This window comes from Carcharodon carcharias, chromosome 12, assembly GCF_017639515.1.
Source record: "Carcharodon carcharias isolate sCarCar2 chromosome 12, sCarCar2.pri, whole genome shotgun sequence".
NCBI classification, from domain to species: domain Eukaryota; kingdom Metazoa; phylum Chordata; class Chondrichthyes; order Lamniformes; family Lamnidae; genus Carcharodon; species Carcharodon carcharias.
Genome location: NC_054478.1, coordinates 40,861,993 through 40,880,040, shown reverse-complemented (window position 1 = coordinate 40,880,040; position 18,048 = coordinate 40,861,993). Strand labels below are relative to the sequence as shown.

The following is an 18,048-nucleotide window of genomic DNA, read 5'->3' as shown; positions in this document are numbered from 1 at the left end:
AACACTGGTTACAAATTGCAAGGCATTTTGATGTGCATAGCACAATATTCAAACAAAGTTTTACAGTCTCAGGATTATGTGGGGGTTGTTATCACTCAACAGGAAACCATTTTTGTTTGACCTGTAGATTAACTTTAAAAAAAAATTCCCATCCCACAAATTAGTGATGTACATCTAAAAGCAGCAGCCTTTAATTAGGCAGCAGGGTTTCCAATTCGCTGTAAGGTGAGCACATGACTACTGCTTGCAATGGCTTCGCTGAATTAGCAACTGGCCTTTGGAAAATATTACACATTGCAAGAGACCATGGTCCATGATTCTATGTTCCAGCATCTTTAGCCTAGGATTATAGATTGTCTCTATAATAATCTTAAATTGATGGATCACTGCTTTTTCCAGTTGTGCTTGACAAGGAATAGCTTTGGCATTTCCTTTCTCCTCTTTTATGTTATTAAATTTATATTACTTTTCTGTCTGTTGCCAAAAGACTAATGGGTGTACAAAGCCTTGCTCTGTAAAGATGAATTCTTGCTTAGTGCTATTAGGCTATAATTTTTAAGAAGTAGTATCCTGTTTGTGTTTAATTTGGCATGTATTTTTGGGATTCATACACAGTTCATAACAGAACACCCCACATATTTTATCTTTGACAAATTATTTTGTTTCTGCCTTGTATATTTATCTCCTTCCAATGTTGCAAGGATGCCAGTAATGTAATCTAATTGATTTGTGCAAGCTTTCTTTCAGTTACCTTTTATTTAAATATATACTGAAGCACCAGTTAGTTTATTTCTCATTTGTTTGTCTTAACTCTGTGGGTACTACTGGTCACTAAAATATGCAGCTAATATTTCCAAAATATCCAATTAGATTTTGTGACTGTAAGTTTATTTCTATATTTCCTGGCTCTCTGAGTGCTGCTTTGGGTCCAAAATGGCATCTGTGCCATATGGACTCATTTCTGGTGATGGCCACACTGGACACTATTTTGCATCAGTCACTTGTGCGGGCGTGGGGAGCATGATTCAGACGTGTGCAGAGCCGATATATCAGTCAACTTGTAATACTGATTTGACTCTAGTGATGGCATTTTGACCTCAACACTCGAGCTACTGCCTGGTGTTAACCTCACAAAGCTGAATATTCATTCAACTCTAAGCTTCACTGCAGCACTCAAACATTCCATGGCTTCTGCTTGTCCTCTAATTGAAGCAGAGACATCAGCTGTCAGATGCAGCATCAGGGTTTGGTCAACATGTGTATTAATGGAGTTGACCACCACTTCCATGAGGGAAAGCATTGGTTTCAAGCTCTGTGCAAAGTTGTGTGCAAGGTTGATGCTGGACTCTTCCAGGCTCCTTGACATTGACCACAGGCTTTCTGGCAGAGCTGCCTATTCAGCAAGTATTTCTGTGTTGTATACCCAGCAGCCTCTTTCTACTTTGCTGTTCCATTGAAGTTCCCAGCTGAGTCCTCTGTAGCACAAGTCATGTGCAACTTTGTCTTCTGACAAGCTGGCACCTGTGTTACCCCTTTTCCCTTCCCTGGCTGCAAGCAATTCAAGAAGGTGGCTCACCAACACCTCCTGAAGGGCAATTAAGGGTGGCCAATTAATATGAACATACAGGCATACAAACTAGGAGCAGGGATAGGCCATTTGGCCCTTCAAGCCTGTTCTGCCATTCAATTAGATCATGGCTGATCTGACTGTAACCTCCTGGCCTACCCCCGGTAACCTTTCACACCATTGTTTATCAAGAATCTATCTACTTCTGCCTTGAAACATTCAAAGACTCTGTTTCCACTGCCTGTTAAGGAAAGGAGTTTCAAAGACTCACTAACCTCTAAGAGAAAAAAATTCTTCTCATCTCTGTCTTAAATGGGCAACCCGTTATTCTTAAACAGCGATCCCTAGTTCTAGATTCTTCCACAAGAGGAAACATCCTCTCCTCATCCATCGTGTCAAGACCCCTCAGGATCTTCTATGTTTCAATCAAGTTGCTTTCTTCTAAATTCCAGCGGATACAAGCCTAACCTGTCCAACCTTTCCTCATAAGATAGCCTGCCTGTTCCTGGCATTAGATTAGTAAACTTCCTGTGAACTGCTTCTAAGGCATTTGCATCCATCCTTAAATAAGGAGACCAATACAGTATTCCAAATTGGTCTCAGTATCCCAGATTGGTCTCACCAGTGTCCTGTACAACTGAAGCATAACTTCCCTACTTTTATATTCAATTCTCCTTTCAATAAACAATAACATTCTATTAGCTTTCTTAATTACTTGCTGTACCTGCATACTAGTCTTTTGTGACTCATGCACTAGGACACCCAGATCCCTCTGCATCTCAGAGCTCTGCAATTTCCTACCATTTAGATAATATGTTTCTTTTTTATTCTACCTGCCAAAATTGATAATTTCACATTTGCCCACATTATACTCCATTTGTCAGCTCTTTTCCCACTCACTTAACCTATAGTGTTCCCTTGTAGCCTCTTTATGTCCTCTTCACATCTTACTTTCCTACCTATCTTTGGTATGATTTAGATATCATAGCTTCAATCTTTTCAGCAGGTCAGAGGCTAGAAATCCTGTGGCAAGTAACTCACCTTCTAACTCCCCAAAGCCTGTCCATCATCTATGAGGCACAAGTCAGGAGTGTGGTGGAATTCTCTTCACTTGCCTGGGTGAGTGCAATTCCAACAATGCTCAAGAAGCTTAACACCATCCAAGACAAAACAGCCTGCTTGGTTGGCACCCTATCCACAAACATTCACTCCCTCCACCACTGACACACAATGGCTGCAGTGTGTACCATTTACAAAGTGACTGCAGGAACTCACCAAGCCTCCCTAGACAGAACCTTCCAAATCAACAACCCCTACCATCTAAAAGGACAAGGGCAGCAGACACATGGGAACGCCACCACCTGGAAGTTCCCCTCCAAGTCATTTACCATCCTGACTAGGAAATATATAACCGTTCCTTCAATTTTGCTGGGTCAAAATCCTGGAACTCCCTCCCTAACAGCACTGTGCGTGTACCTACACCACGTGGACTGCAGTGATTCAAGCAGGCTGCTCACCACCACCTTCTCAAGGGCAATTAGAGATGGGCAATAAATGCTGGCCTAGCCAGCGAAGCCCACATCCAATTAATAACTAAAAAAGAAAATTCCATTATCCAGAAAAAGACCCATTTCTGACCACCCTTTGTTTCCTGTTGGCTAGCCAATCTTCTGTTCATGCCAATATCTTACCCCCTACACCAATAACCATTGATTAGCACCTTATAAAATCCCTTCTGGGAATTTAAGTACAGTACATCCACCGGTTTGCCTTTATCCATGCATATGTGACTCCTTCAAAGAACTCCAATAAATTGGTTAAACCCATGATTTTCCTTTCACAAAACCATGCTGACTTTGCCTGATTGCCTTGAATTTTGCTAAGTGCCCTACCGTAACATCTTTAAGAGTAGCTTCCAACATTTTCCCTATGACAAATATTAAGCCAACAGGCCTTGCCTGCGACAGTTGCACCCCATGAATGGGAGGTGAATTGTGGACGGGGCCTGGGGGGTAAGCAAGAAGTACATGCCGAGGCCATCTGCAGCTTATACATTAGAAGAGATTGTGGGGTATGGTAAAGAGGATTAAGTATGATCGTACTGTCATCTTCAATGATTCCCTGCAGCTGACCATGTCCCCTATCATGGCTGTTCCAACAAAGGCAAGTACTGTCTCCTTCATCAGTGTGAAGCCATGCCTATCTCCCGCTGGTTATGTGCTGCTGCCAGCAGTTGTGCACCATCTTGTTCTACAGAAGAGAGGGAAGTGATTCAGCGAGTATGGTGCAATATGTTTGCATGATACGCCTGTCATGGTTCAATATCTGACAATGTGTGGAAGCTGTGAGATGTGGGTGCTAGGCTTACAGCAGTGCTAAGTGTATGAGGGTGAGATGAAGCTATATGAATCATGAGTCAGGTTTGATAGAGATCGGTGGGAGATGAGTGAAGAGGAGGTGATGAATTGAGCAGTGTGTTGGGCAGGCAGTGGAATTTGGCATCTGAAGATGCATTCACTGGCCTTGGCGACTCGTGGAAGGTCATTGAACTCCTTGCCAAACTGTATCCAGATCTGTGGGGTTACACTGCCGATGTTGACTGTGAAGGCTAACTGCTTCCACTGCCTTTCCAGGTCTCTGTCTGGAGGATTTTGTGGTCCCCTGTGGATAGGGGACCTCTCTCCTCTTGTCCTCCTCCTGCACCAAGGTCTCCGATGTTGCATCAAATAACTTTGGAGTGTACTTTCTGTCACGTTTTTGCATTTTTGTGGACAGAATTTAATGAAGCACGTCAAAGTGGGATTCATGGCGGGCACGGCCAAAGAATTGTGCAGACGTGGGCAAGTCGGAATGCTGATGGAGGAACTGACAGAAGGATTAAATGTCTGGCAAGATGGCAGAGGGAAGCCAATTATGATTAAGTTGGCAGTTAAGAGTTAATTGCATGCTGCTGAACACTATCAAGGGCACCTTTTGGAATTACATGAGCGACGAGTGAGGATCACAGGCCATCAGATCCCCAGTTAGTGAAAGCTTGTTGTGTTGAAACAAATTTTCTGTACACATGAGCAGTGGAGGAGTGTGCTGAGGGGGGGGGCCTCTGCAAGCACCAGAGGCACCATTATCAAAGAGCCAGGAGCAGCAAAAGGGCCCATCCCAGCCATGTAATTAGATGGGCCCCACATGTCACTTTCCCTAGTTGGCCAGCTGCCACTTGATGGCGGTCAGCCAGCCCCTTCTGATCTGCTTAGGAATCCCTTCGACTTCCAGGTCCGCCAGCCTGGATTAAATTCTGCCCTGTGCCTTTCCTAGGTCAAACTCACGTTCAGAATAATTTCTAGCACCTGAATGTATAAATATATAAAAAGAAAGACAATAGGTGAAATAAATGTTGGTCGCTTAGAAGCAGAGACTGGAGAAATTATCATGGGGAAAGAGGAAATGGGAGAGGTATACCAACTGGAACTGGAATTTCAGCAAGGCTTCTGCAGAGAGTAAAGGGAGTCAAGAGAAGAAAGTATATTTTTAAACTTCTCTTTCAAACTGATTGCAAATTCAGTCAGCTGATATTTTAAATGCAAAATTGGTATTTCTTCTTTCTAACAAATACCCATTACCACAAGTTGAAAGCGGGCATTTTTCAATACAATTAAAATTAGTTATGACATCACTGAGTGACCTAAAATTAGTCTCCTGATTTACAACGTACATCTGTGGCCCAGTTGGTAGCATTCTTTCCTCTAATTCAGAAAGTTGTAGGTTCAAGTCCCACTCCAGAGACATGAGCATCAAAGCTAACACTCCAGTTCAGTACTGAGGGAGTGCTGTGCTGCCATCTCTCACATGAGAAGTTAAACAAAAGCCCCACTTCCCCTGTCAGATGAACGGAAAAGATCCTATGGCACTTTTTCAAAGAAGAGCAGGGGGATTATCTCTAGCGTGCTGGCCAATATTTATCCTTCAATCGACATCACTGAGAAAAACCAGATCATCTGGTCAGTATCATGTTGCTATTTGTGGAAGTTTGCTGTGTATAAATTGGCTGCCTGACTGCCTACATTACAACAGTGACCACACTTCAAAAGTACCTCATTGGCTATGAAGTGCTTTGGAACATCCTGATGCCGTAAAAGGTGCTAAGTAAATGTATGTTCTACTTTCTTTCACGTGTGGGACAGCTTTACAATCCTTATCTCCCAAATGCTGAGGCCAACAAGATTAATTGCTTTAAAAAGTATTTCTTTTTAATTCCATGTATAAGATGTTAGGAATGCACTCACCAAAAAGAACAGCTGCTATTAGCATGCCAAGCATACTGGGAAATAGTTCAAAATGGCTGTCCCCCACGGTGTTTAATATTCTTCCCCCATACCTTATTTTTTTCACTTGAGGAGCACTATAAATGGAAGTACAGTAAAATTTGTGTTATCCATCACCTTATCAACTGGAATTTTCTGCTAACCAGAATTTCTGATGTTCCCCTAATATGAATCAATCCTTCACCAACTGGAAACAATTACAAAGTTATCCGGAGCCCATACCTGTATACTGTATTGTTTCATACTTTAAGTTATGTTTTCATGTACTGTTGAGGATTAGAAGTAAAAATAATACTGTTCTTTACTTCCTGAGTACTTGCATATTACTTCATGCTACAAGTATTGTGCTGTATCCCATTGATAAATGGAACTCTCATAACCAGCATTTTTGATTAACTGGCACCACTCATTCCCCATGCATGCCAGATAATAAAGATTTTACTGTATAATGCTGGTTTACTGAACAGCAGCCAAATAGATATGACGTATTGGTGGAATCACAAATTACCCTTTGATCCTGTTCTTCCTGAACAAGTACTAACCTATAGCATTGAACACTTTAATAGACCACAGGATCTATTGCCACAGGTCCTTGTTCCATATGAAGAACAGCAACCCTTGGTACCTAGAACAGCAAAAAATATGATCTAGAATGTAGGAAAGGCTCATGTGATCATTTAGAAGAGATACAGTCATGCAATTAACAAGCTTGTGTCTCAATGAGCTTGGCTATCAACTGTTGTAATCAGTAAGCCTCTATACTGAAGAGGAGTCACAATCTGTAACATTAACTTGCTACCAAAGGCAAAATAAGATGTTTAACACTTAGGTAATGCAATTACAAATACAGCTCTAGTTCTCCACTTTTGTCATTGATACACCTTCTAAATTAGTCAAGTTTAGATTTTCCTCCTTTGTGTTTTATTCAACTATTGTTTTATTGTTTACAGAGTCCTGAATTCTTGTTTTCATTATCACTTGCCAATAAATGCCACATGGAACATTTTGTGCAGCTAACAACAGAATGTTATTCCATTTTTTTAAAGCACATCTGGTCCCCTTCAGACTTGTTTATAACTCAGAATACATAATGTGTTTTCATTATTAATGTTTTGTTTTCTTATTATAAGTGTTTGTTAAAATGTCCGCAACTAATGCATCATCTTATGGATTATTTTTTAGAGGGATAAGGCTTTATTTATTTATGCCTTAACCCAGTTCCTCCTATTCCAGTGCATATTCCTCCATTTGAGGTGAGAACAGTGCTGACAGCAAGTGTTTGTATCACCATTGCCAACACACCATGTGGACATAAAAATTTGGAGCAGGAGTAGGCCAGTCAGCCTTGCGAGCCTGCTCCGCCATTCAGTAAGATCATGGCTGATCTGATTGTAACCTCCTGCATAATCCCAACAACGTTTCATGCCTTGTTTATCGAGAATCTATCTGCCTCTGCCTTAAATATATTCAAAGACTCTGCTTCCATTGCCTTTTGAGGAAGGGAGTTCCAAAGACTCACTACCCTCTGAGAGAAAAAAAATTCTCCTCAAAAGTATCTTAAATGGGCAACCCTTTTTTTAAAACAGTGACCCCTAATTCTAGATTCTCTCACAAGAGGAAACATCCTCTCCATATCCGCCCTCTCAAAACCCCACAGGATCTTAAAGGTTCAATCAAGTCGCCTCTTACTCTTCTAAACTCCTCTACAAGCCTAGCCTGTCTGATCTTTCTTCATAAGACAACATGTCCATTCCTAGTATTAGTCTAGTAAACCTTCTGTGAAGTGCGTCTAATGCATTTACATCCTTCCTTAAATAAGGAGACCAATGTTGTACACAGTAGTCCAAATGTAGTCTCAGCAGTTTCCTGTACAACTGAAGCATAACCTCCCTACTTTTATATTCAATTCCCCTCGCAATAAATGATAAATTCTAATGGCTTTCCTAATTACTTGCTGTACCTATATATTAGCCTTTTATGATTCATGCACTAAGACACCCAGATCCCTCTGCATCTCAGAACTCTGCAATCTCTCACCATTTAGATATCATGCTTCTTTTTTATTATTCCTGCCAAAATGGACAATTTCACATTTGCCCACATTATACTCCATTATATACCATCATGAAAGTTTCTTATAATTCAAGAAGTAGTAGTCAAACAGCTATTGCCACTGAAATGGTCTGTCCAGCTAATTTGACTCTTATTTTGTCCAGCTAATTGTATCTATTTAAATAAAGTGTTAAGTCCACAATATCTACAACCATAATATATCAAATCTTCTCAAACTTAAAATGTACACTTTCAATTTATTGATGTATGTGACCTTAGTGGCAGTGGATTCTGTCCTCCAGTAAAAGGGCTGGACTGTAGGCCAAATGGTCATTAAACCTAGTAAAAAGGAGGAAAACAAGATTTTCCTGTTCAATAAAGTGAACAAAAACTCAAAACTGGAACATTTGAGTTTTATTGTTATATTATTCATAAAGAGCTAGGAACTAATTGTTATGAGAATGTACATCCAGGGGGCCACATTTACTGCTGCACTGCAGCCAGATGCCAAGCAACAATGTATCAATCCACACGGTGAGCCATAAGAAATACACGTGATGAAGCTCCAGCCTTTGAGTCTAAAAGTGTGATTATTTTGAACTTCTGGAAACCAAAAGACATAACGATTATCACATCTTGTACTTATGCTCAGCATTGCCCACCAATACATAGCTAATTTTACAAGAGCACCAGCGTAACTTGTGCTTTAATGTGGCACTTGCACTCACCATCCTTGAGGCTTCTTTGAGCAAGACTGCCAATTTAGTGCCAATTAACATTGAATTATAGACAGCTTTGTGCCATAGACTCAAACCCACCAGGAACTAGCCTGAGATTGTTAGCTCATTAATTAATGTTACTTTACCCGTGTTCTGTGCCCAAGAGCATTTTACACACAAATCCAAGTCAGCCGTATGGATGGCCATCTTTGCCTACATGCAAAATAGTGAGCTTGTTGGGGCGAGGTCCTGCAGTATAAGCAATTATTTAAATCAAGGGGTGTCTAGCCAGTGTCACTGATTTTTCATTTCACCTTCTCAGGCTGGTTCACACAATGCCAGATGGGGCCACATCTGAAAATTCCAAATATCAGTACCCATCAGGAGGCAATCACTTAGCTTTGATCATTTCCCTAGTGTTGTAATTAATGGCCTTTCTTAAAATGCATAATAGGGACTAATAACCTCAGCCTGTTTATCGGCATAAACGCACACAGTATTTGAAAGACTGGATTCCTTTATTTTCTCGATTCTGTCCCGCAGATGAAACCTAATGTGAAAATGTTTTTTCACCATTCCAACTGACATTCTGTGTGCCATCCTCTGAAGAAATTGATTAAAAAATACAAATGTTGCATTAAAATTGTTTCTGATCATGACTAGAATGCTGTTGTCGTGCTCTTTGACTAAAGTTAGCTTGAAATAAGCATGATTTGAATGGATGCGTAGAAGCTAATGCTATGCAGCCTCTAGCATGATACAACAACAACAACTTGCAATAATAAAGCATCTTTAATGTAGTAAAACATCCCGAGGTGCATCACAGGACCATGAGCAAAAAAAAAATTTTGACAACGAGTCACATAAGATACTATTAAAGAATCGCTGTTTGATGGGCCACATTGCTGTTCTTATTATCCTTTGCTTCTATTATATCATCTAGAAAATAGTCTTGGTACAATTTTGTTTTATTTATTTATTTAAATCTTAACTAAAAACTTGAAAATGCATTCATAAAATTAACAATCTGGGACATACGCCAACAGCTGAAGCATATACAAGTCGAGTATGCTTTATCCCAAACCCTTGGGGCCAGTAGCATTTTGGATTTCATATAATTTCAGTTTTTGGATACCGCACATAGGCCGAGGTCTACTTACATCACAATAGCTGAAGCCTAGGCTATCAATAGTCTAAAGTAAATAAAATGGCTAGAAAAGTAACATGTGCCACTGAATAATAAACACAGGGTACCTGTAATAAGTTCCCACCCGTGGCACCATCTGTGATTCTGCTTGTAGGAGAGGGATCGCAAGGTAAATAGCACAAACAACTAGACTTCCCCAGCTAAAGGCCAGGTCCTGTCAGTGAGGTTCATGTTGGCTCAGTCACAGACTTCCCATGCTACATGTCAGGTGTGGGCAGCGAGGTTCATGTTGGCTCAGGTCGTGTCGGCTTGGGTCAGAGGCTTCCTGTGCTGAAGGTCAATGAGGCTCAAAAAATGTGGTTTTTGGATGTGTTCTGTTTTCAGATTTACGGATAAAGGATACTTGACCTGTATAGCCAATGTAATGGTCACTTTTTCATAGCTGCATGTTGCAGGAATGAATCTTGTACATACACCTCTGACTGAGGTGTTAAATCTCCTTTGACATCATTTTAGCTTGCTAGAGGAAGAAAGCAATTTTCTTAAGCTGAATTTTATTTTAAGAGAGTTTGTGCCATTCAGTTTTTGCCACCAGATATGAATTGATAAATGCAGAGTAACTACACTGTATGATAGAGACATACAGTAGCAGTGTGTCAGCTTGGCTTAGTTGGTAGCAATCTCACCTCTGAATCAAAATATTATGGGTTCAGACCAAGTTCTATGCTTTGAGTATATAATGCAAGCTGCAACGCCAACACAGTACTGAGATAGTGCCGCATTGGAGGTGCTGGCCTACAGATTAAATATTAGGCCCTGTCTGACTATTCAAATGCTAAACGATACTACAGTATAACACAGTTTGGTAAAATTAGAATTTTCTTCATGTCCTAATCAACAATCCCCTTCCAACCATCCAAAAATAGATCATTGGTGTAATTGATCTTTACTGCAGTTGTGTGATCTTGGTGTGTGTAAAATGGGGTGATGTATTTCCCTACATAACAACAGTGATTGCATTTTTGAAAAGTGATTAACTGTACGTGAACACTTTGAGATATAAGTAAGTTTTTTTTTATTCATTAAAATTATGTTTCCAAAGACTATATGGGGTTTAAAAGATTACACAGACTACAGATCAAACCAAACACAGCCAGGTTTTCACACTGATGTTAAAATTCTGATTTTTAGATGTAGATAATCAAATTTCTAAGAGTTTCTACTTAAAAACCCCAAGCCTAAAGGTACTGTGCTAAATGTTTCTAATCCCTTCGCAGGGGTGTTGGGTGGTACCTCATAAGGATCCCAAATCAGTTTCCTTCTTCAGGTCTGCTTAAACACACAGAATGGGCACCCAATCGAATCTCACCACTAAAATGGAGCCCAACCCTTTGACTGAGGTATCTAGGGTTACTGTGGGTTGTGGAAATAGTTTTGCTTCTGGATATTAACTGAAAGTGCTAACAATACCGGCAGCAACACCAGAAGCAGAGAGGTCCCATGTGAAGGGGGCAGAGTTTCCCAAAGATCGAATGTTCAAATTATTTTTAAAATTTTGGTCTGAGCCAAACCATAAGTAAGGCGTTAGAGCCTGAGAATAAGGGATAATGTCCCTTTCTGGACCTTCACCCACCAGAAAAAGCATAATTGGACCTTCCTGGTAAATCCTGTGTCAAAATACTGTCACCCACTATTGTTTCCATACAGGCTTCACTGCCTTGGGTGGGGGAAAAAAGTTCACGATGGGATGGGGATGCATCCATTAACCTCCCTATACAATTTTACTGCTGTTTTCACTGATATACTACCTGATTTAGGGCACTAAAGTACAACAGTGTAAAATCCAGGGCACAATGTCATCTGTAATTCATTTGATCTTTTATCGTGGGAATATATTGATAGTATTGACGAGAACACAGTGAGCTAGTGTGCAGTTGGTTTAATTTTCCTCACACTCTGGGATTTGGATGTAATTCCCTCCAAAACGATAAAAAAGATAGAAAAAGACTTTTGGTTATATAGCACCTTTCAAGACCTCAAAATATTGCAAAGCATTTTACAGCCAGCAAAGTGCATTTAAAGAATAGTCACTGTTGTAATGTGGGAAAAAAAATTGATAGGATAAATGTCTCCTGTGTAAACCAATTATAAAGATTTGAGGCGGAAGTTTGAACAGTCTCAACCGAATTCCATGTGCATATAGCAATATGTTCATAATTTGGCACGATAATTGGCAGTAATTCTACCTCAGCAAACCATAAGGTTGGCTGGCACAGACACCGTGAAGAAGTCACGGAGGTGCACTAAAATATGTCTCTGGCCTGTAATTAACATTTGTAAAATAATGTCAACTCTCCATGTCTCTAACATGCATTGTTCAGCATGTACTTGTCCATATTTGGTGCCAACAATTAAGTAAGTTTCAACTTTTCTTAAAATAAATTTTAGCTTAATATCTATTTGTTCATCTGGTAAATTGAGGGGGAGCTCCTCCTGGATTGAGATTGAACAGCTTTGCATATAAAGGGATTTATTGTGATTTTGATCTTTCTGTACTTGAATGGAGCTGATGCTAATGCTAACATCAGAATAGCTGAAATTGTTCTATCTCCAAGCTTTGAGATCTTTCATTGCTATGAGCCCAAGCTTCACCTAAACACTGGAATATAGTTTATTCTTGCTGCTGACCAAAACAAACCAGTATTTAATCATCTTTCTTTTCTCTGCCCTTTTTTTTAAAATTCCAGGATTATAGCAAAAGCATTGGTGAATCTCATGTCATCGCAGAGTTTAGGCATCGTATTTGGACCAACTCTTATGTGGCCTGAGAAGGAAACCTCAAACATCGCAGTGTTCATGGTATACCAGAACCAAATAATTGATCTGATACTCTCGGAGCATACTGAAATTTTCGACCCTGAGGGGAAGTGAAGATGCCTGTTGTACAGTGGGTTAATGGTGTCCTCAGATGACTTGCGTTTAGTGAATATTTGGATGAGACTGTGTGTGTGTGGCTCTGCTACTTGCACAAGGTCATTACCACAGTCTTTGCTTACTTTTTGTATTCTCCCTCACTGTGTTTTTATTCATATCAATCCACATAGGTAACATTTGCCTGAGGCTAGATTATTATTATTCCATTTTATAATCACTCATTGATCATTTAAGTGATCCCCAAATCGAGGGACAGCCGATGACTTAATTCAAAATTACTTTCCTAAACAAAACCAATTTTGACAAAACAGCCTCAATCTTCATGGAGTCACTGAAATCTAATAAAGTTTTTTTTGTACCTGTTGGTCAGCCAGAATACAGTCAAAATCACAGCTGCATGACCAAACAATGATAAAGGACAACGAAACTTGAATTTACTAGATATTAGTCATTAAAATATATTAAATCTGTTTTGAAGGGCAAGATGTTTTACAATTACACAACGTTAATGGAACAGTCCAGTGAATACTTCATTTCAATTATATCTGCAAAATTTTGCTCAACGTTTTTTTTTTAATTAAACATAGTTCGTTAAGTCATTTTAGTTCTCCATCCATAACTTCCACCACCCCCCACCCCCCATTTAGTACTGAGCTAGGCATTTGCTAAAAATTACATTTTTCCTTTTTTTAGAAACATGTTGGCTTCTCATTAAACTGGCCTTTTGGATTTTTCATGAGATCTAAAATGCAAAAGAGCTGCTCACTGGATTGATGTTAGGTTGCAAACCTTTACAACACATCCAAAACTCTGCAGCCCATATACTATCATGCACCAAGTTGCACTTGTCCATCATTCCTGTCCGCACTGATCTACATTGGCCTCTGGTACCCATAAGATCTGGAATATAAAACAGCTCCATAGCCTCATTCTATTTTCTTAAAATATACTTAGCTGAATGTGAGGTCAGAATGCTTTTCCCCTTATTCCCATAATAAACGAATGAGGGAGCTGCCACTCAGGCCAGCATTCTCCTTATCCGCCCCAGACCCCCTTTCCTAAACCATTCAGGAGAAAAGTTAGCAAACACTGCTTCAGACAACTGGTGGTAAAAGTATGGAACATTCTCCTTCTAAAAATAGTAGATGCTAACTCAGTTCATAATTTTAAATCTGAGATCGATAGATTTTTTTCTAGTGGAGGGTATAAAAGCATATGGAGGCAAGGCATGTTAGAATACAGATCAGCCGTGAAAGATGGAACAGATATGAGGCACTAAATAACCGTACTCATGGTCTCATGATCCCCTTCTCCCATGGCTACTGATCCCAACAGCGCCTCCCCACCCCCACCCCCCCCAAACGCCCGCCTCAGTTGTTGATCCCTCACCCGCAAGACCTCAGCTATTGCTATCTTGCTACCCGCTTCTTCACTTATCTAATGGTCAGTCCTATCATGGCAGTGGCCTAGTCTTCAAACATGCTTCACTTGGTGAGCTGCCTCTCATCCTCCCTACTTCATTCACTCCATGGAAATGAGGTTCAAAGTCCAAAATCAAGGGTGCAACATGGGATTGTCATATTTTTAGGCCCAAGGATGCATTGACAGAAGAAATGACAGGGTAAGCTTGTCTATTATATCCCAAAGGTTAAATAGCCCATCAACACTCACTGCCTATGGTTAGATATGAAGAATTCGCCACTTGATGTAGTGCCACAGGTGCCACAAGGACCAATTTGACTATACTTGTATTTATCTAATTAACTTAATTTTTTGACTTGCATAAATTAATTAGGTATATTTTTCCCCATATTCTGAAATACAACTGCATTGAGACATTCTCTGGTCTTATGGTTACACACTCTTTGAGTAATGAAAGTAGCCTCATAAACAGAAAATATACAATATATTACCTTCTGAAATTTGATTTTTCATGTGCTATTTTGTGTCTTACCCTTGTCAAGTTGTCTTTTCACTTTAGCAAACATTCAGCTGGTACAAGGTTTGTCTCATGCCACAAAGTTTGCTTTGTGTCAGACAAAATTCCAGCTGTTTCCCCTCATTGAGATGAGAAGTTGCTTCCTGCCTACCAATTTGACTTTGAACTGATATCACTTTTTACACATGGTCGGCGGATTCAAGAGTGTAAGGTGATATGCTCTAATTCCCAGCCCATGCTGATGTTCTTGAAAATAAACCACATGTGATAGGGTGTGAACTAAGTTTTGCATTAACATCTAGTTCCCATGTATCATTTCCAATTTATTATTATGCCTAATAGAGTTGACAAAGAGCTCAATGAGGTCTGCATAACAGCTGAAAGGGCATTGTCAGCAGGAATTTATAGCTGTCAAGACCAGAGTTCTCATAAGCTGGTAGAACAGAAGTACAAGTCTTTGGAACTGCAATAAGTTTATTTTATTTCCAAACTTTTGCTGTGAAGAGGTGCTGAATTAAGAGGCAGGTAACTAATTGACAGGCAATGGGAAATTAGAATCCACTAGCTTCTCTTTGAGTTTCCAAGCTGCCAGTAAACATTGGAATGAAACTAGGAATGTACCTTGATGCGCAATGCCCAACTGCCAGCCTTCTCACCTGGTAAGAGGATACTGAGGCTAGATTATTACTGCAAGTACTAAGAATAAAAATATACCCTTATAAACATTATTTTGAAAAGCATACACCAGGCTTGAATTCATCTGTAAGTCACCAATACCCAGGAACCTATTGCAAAATCAATCATGGCCAATATTGGTGGTCACGTTCCTCAGTACCTCTGAATTACATTCATTTTTTAATGTGTTTTTCAACACAGAAAATACCCATGTCATTTTAGAATAAAAATCTGGTTGCCATACACCCCCACAGCTTTCTGAGCTTTCAAATCATCAAGTTGATTTGGCAATTCTGGTTGCATCATGCTTGGCACAAAAGATGTGTTGTTCAGTATTTGTCTTTTTTCTGGAAAAATCAGACTTAGGATAACATAAAAAACTGTATAGCGCATTTTTTCTTTATGAACCAGGTGTTCAGATGGACCAGTTTCAGCCATATTTTCATTTGTACATGTAGAGATGGGAACTCAGTGAGGGCAAGTATTAATGAGATTCCAGGTATATCTCCAATGACTCTTCAGCACTGATTGTGCACTGTTCAGTCAAACTGACTGCAGAAAAGATTTGGGATTTTTAATAAATTATCATTAAACTTGATTTTATAAGGGACAGCTACGAGAAGGGATGCAGCATTACTGGTTTGATTTACTAGATTGGGCCTTGTGTGGTCCAATTCAATTTTAATGTTCAATGACAAATAGGAACAAAGGCTTTTTACATAAAATGTTTGCTCTAGAGTCACCAAAAGGTGCCTTTCTTATTTTAGCTGACCTTGGACTTTGTGTAACAATCACAAATAAAATATACATTTGCTTCACAGACATTTGCTATCTTGCAATCTTGAATGACCCCTTATTCACCTATGTTTTGTATTTCAATGGTAAAACTGAAATGTATAACTATCAAACCAGTTTTGCTATCCTAGAGAATAATGACAGTCCAAGCTTTGCCATGTTTCTCCAACATATTATCTCAGTTTTGAAAGCAAAAATAAATGCATAACTGCTTAAGCCATTTGCAAAATCTGTTATCGAATCTGATTTTTTTGTTTGTGTTACTTTTAAAAGGTAAGATTTGACTTGGGTCAAATCCTACCTAGATGGTGAAATTTGAATTCAATAAAAATCTGGAATTAAAAGTGTGTTGATGACCATGAAATGATTGTCCATTGTTATAAAAACCCATCTGGTTCACGAATCTCCTTTAAGGAAGGAAACCAGGTCTGGCTTACATGTGACTCCAAACTCACAGCAATGCGGTTGACTCTTAAAATGCCCTCTGAATAAGGGCAATTAATTAGCAATGGGCAATAAATGCTAGCCTAATCAGCGATGCCCACATCCCATGAACGAATAAAAAGAAATTCCCCTATTTAGCTCTCTTAGTCTATGCATCATTTTTCAACACAACCTAATAACTTGTTCCTTAGCCCCTATCAACATTACATAAGAGCATAGGAATTGCTAGATGATAAAAAAAAGACCCAAGGTCCTTCTAGGTTGCCTTCTACCAGCCAGTTCCATCATATAATCATAGAATGGGGTTATTGACTAATTATAGCAACCAATCTTAATCAGTTAGCTTACAACAGACCCAGAAATGGCTTGAGGGAAACCTCAGTGTTGGAAAACTTTGGGAACCATAGATCCAGCATCACCTTTTTCCTCCTTACTACACTTAGCATACATCATGTCTCAAATTACGCAAAAATTGTACCCTAAATTATTACATACAAATTAGGAGCAGGAGTAGGCCACTTTGACCATCAAGCCTGCTCTGCCATTCAATAAGATCATGGCTGATCCGAATGTAACCTCAACTCCACATTCCTGCATACCCCTGATAACCTTTCACCCTCTTGTTAATCAAGAATCTATCTTGCTCTGCCTTATAAATACTTAAAGACTCTACTTCCACCGCCTTTTGACGAAGAGAATTCCAAAGATTCACAAATCTCTGAGAGAAAAAAAATTCTCATCTCTGTCTTAAATGAACAGCCCCTTTTTTTTAAACAGTGACCCCTAGTTCTAGATTTTCCCATAAGAGGAAACATCCTCTCTACATCCACTCTGCAAAGACCCCTCCGGATGTTAAAGGTTTCAATCAAGTCACCTCTTACTCTTCTAAATGCCAGTGGATACAAGCCTAACCTGTCCAGCCTTTCCTCATAAGACAACCCACCCTTCCCTGGTATTAGTCTAGTAAATCTTCTCTGAACTGCTTCTAATGCATTTACATATTTCTTTAAATAAGGAGGCCAGTACTGTACACAGTACTCCAGATGTGGTCTCACCAGTGCCCTGTATGACTGAAGCATAACCTCCCTATTTCTGTAATCAATTCCCCTCACAATAAATTATAACATTCTATTAGCTTTCCTAATTACCTGTTGTACCTGCATACTAACCTTTTGTGATTTATGCACTATTGGCTCAGATCTTTCAGTCTCCGGATGGTCATATCCTGGAGGTACCCCAGAAGATGCGTCAGGGACCCCTCGGAGGTCCCCATACACTGACTATACAGGAATTGCCTGGGAATTTTCAACTTCCATTGGCAATTCCCTTGCATCTGGAACCCTCCAAGACTCTGATTTAAAATCAGAGACTTCGGATTGTTCCGACATATTTAGCAGAATAGTTAACAAGGAAAAGGTAGAAGGACTAAAACAAGTTCTAGCTCCTGGGTAACCATA

General features: G+C 39.7%; 1 protein-coding gene across 3 annotated transcripts in view; it reads left to right on the top strand.

Annotated features, from left to right (window-relative positions):
• Nucleotides 1–16,491, top strand: part of arhgap15 (Rho GTPase activating protein 15) — a 781,647-nt gene extending 765,156 nt beyond the window's left edge. For all 3 annotated transcript variants that reach the window (XM_041201317.1, XM_041201315.1, XM_041201316.1), the window contains exon 14: nucleotides 12,552–16,491. In XM_041201317.1, the coding sequence (XP_041057251.1) occupies nucleotides 12,552–12,735 (184 nt within the window). In that variant the 3' untranslated portion in view covers nucleotides 12,736–16,491. The remainder of the gene's footprint in view (nucleotides 1–12,551) is intronic.
• Nucleotides 16,492–18,048: the final 1,557 nt, after the last annotated feature.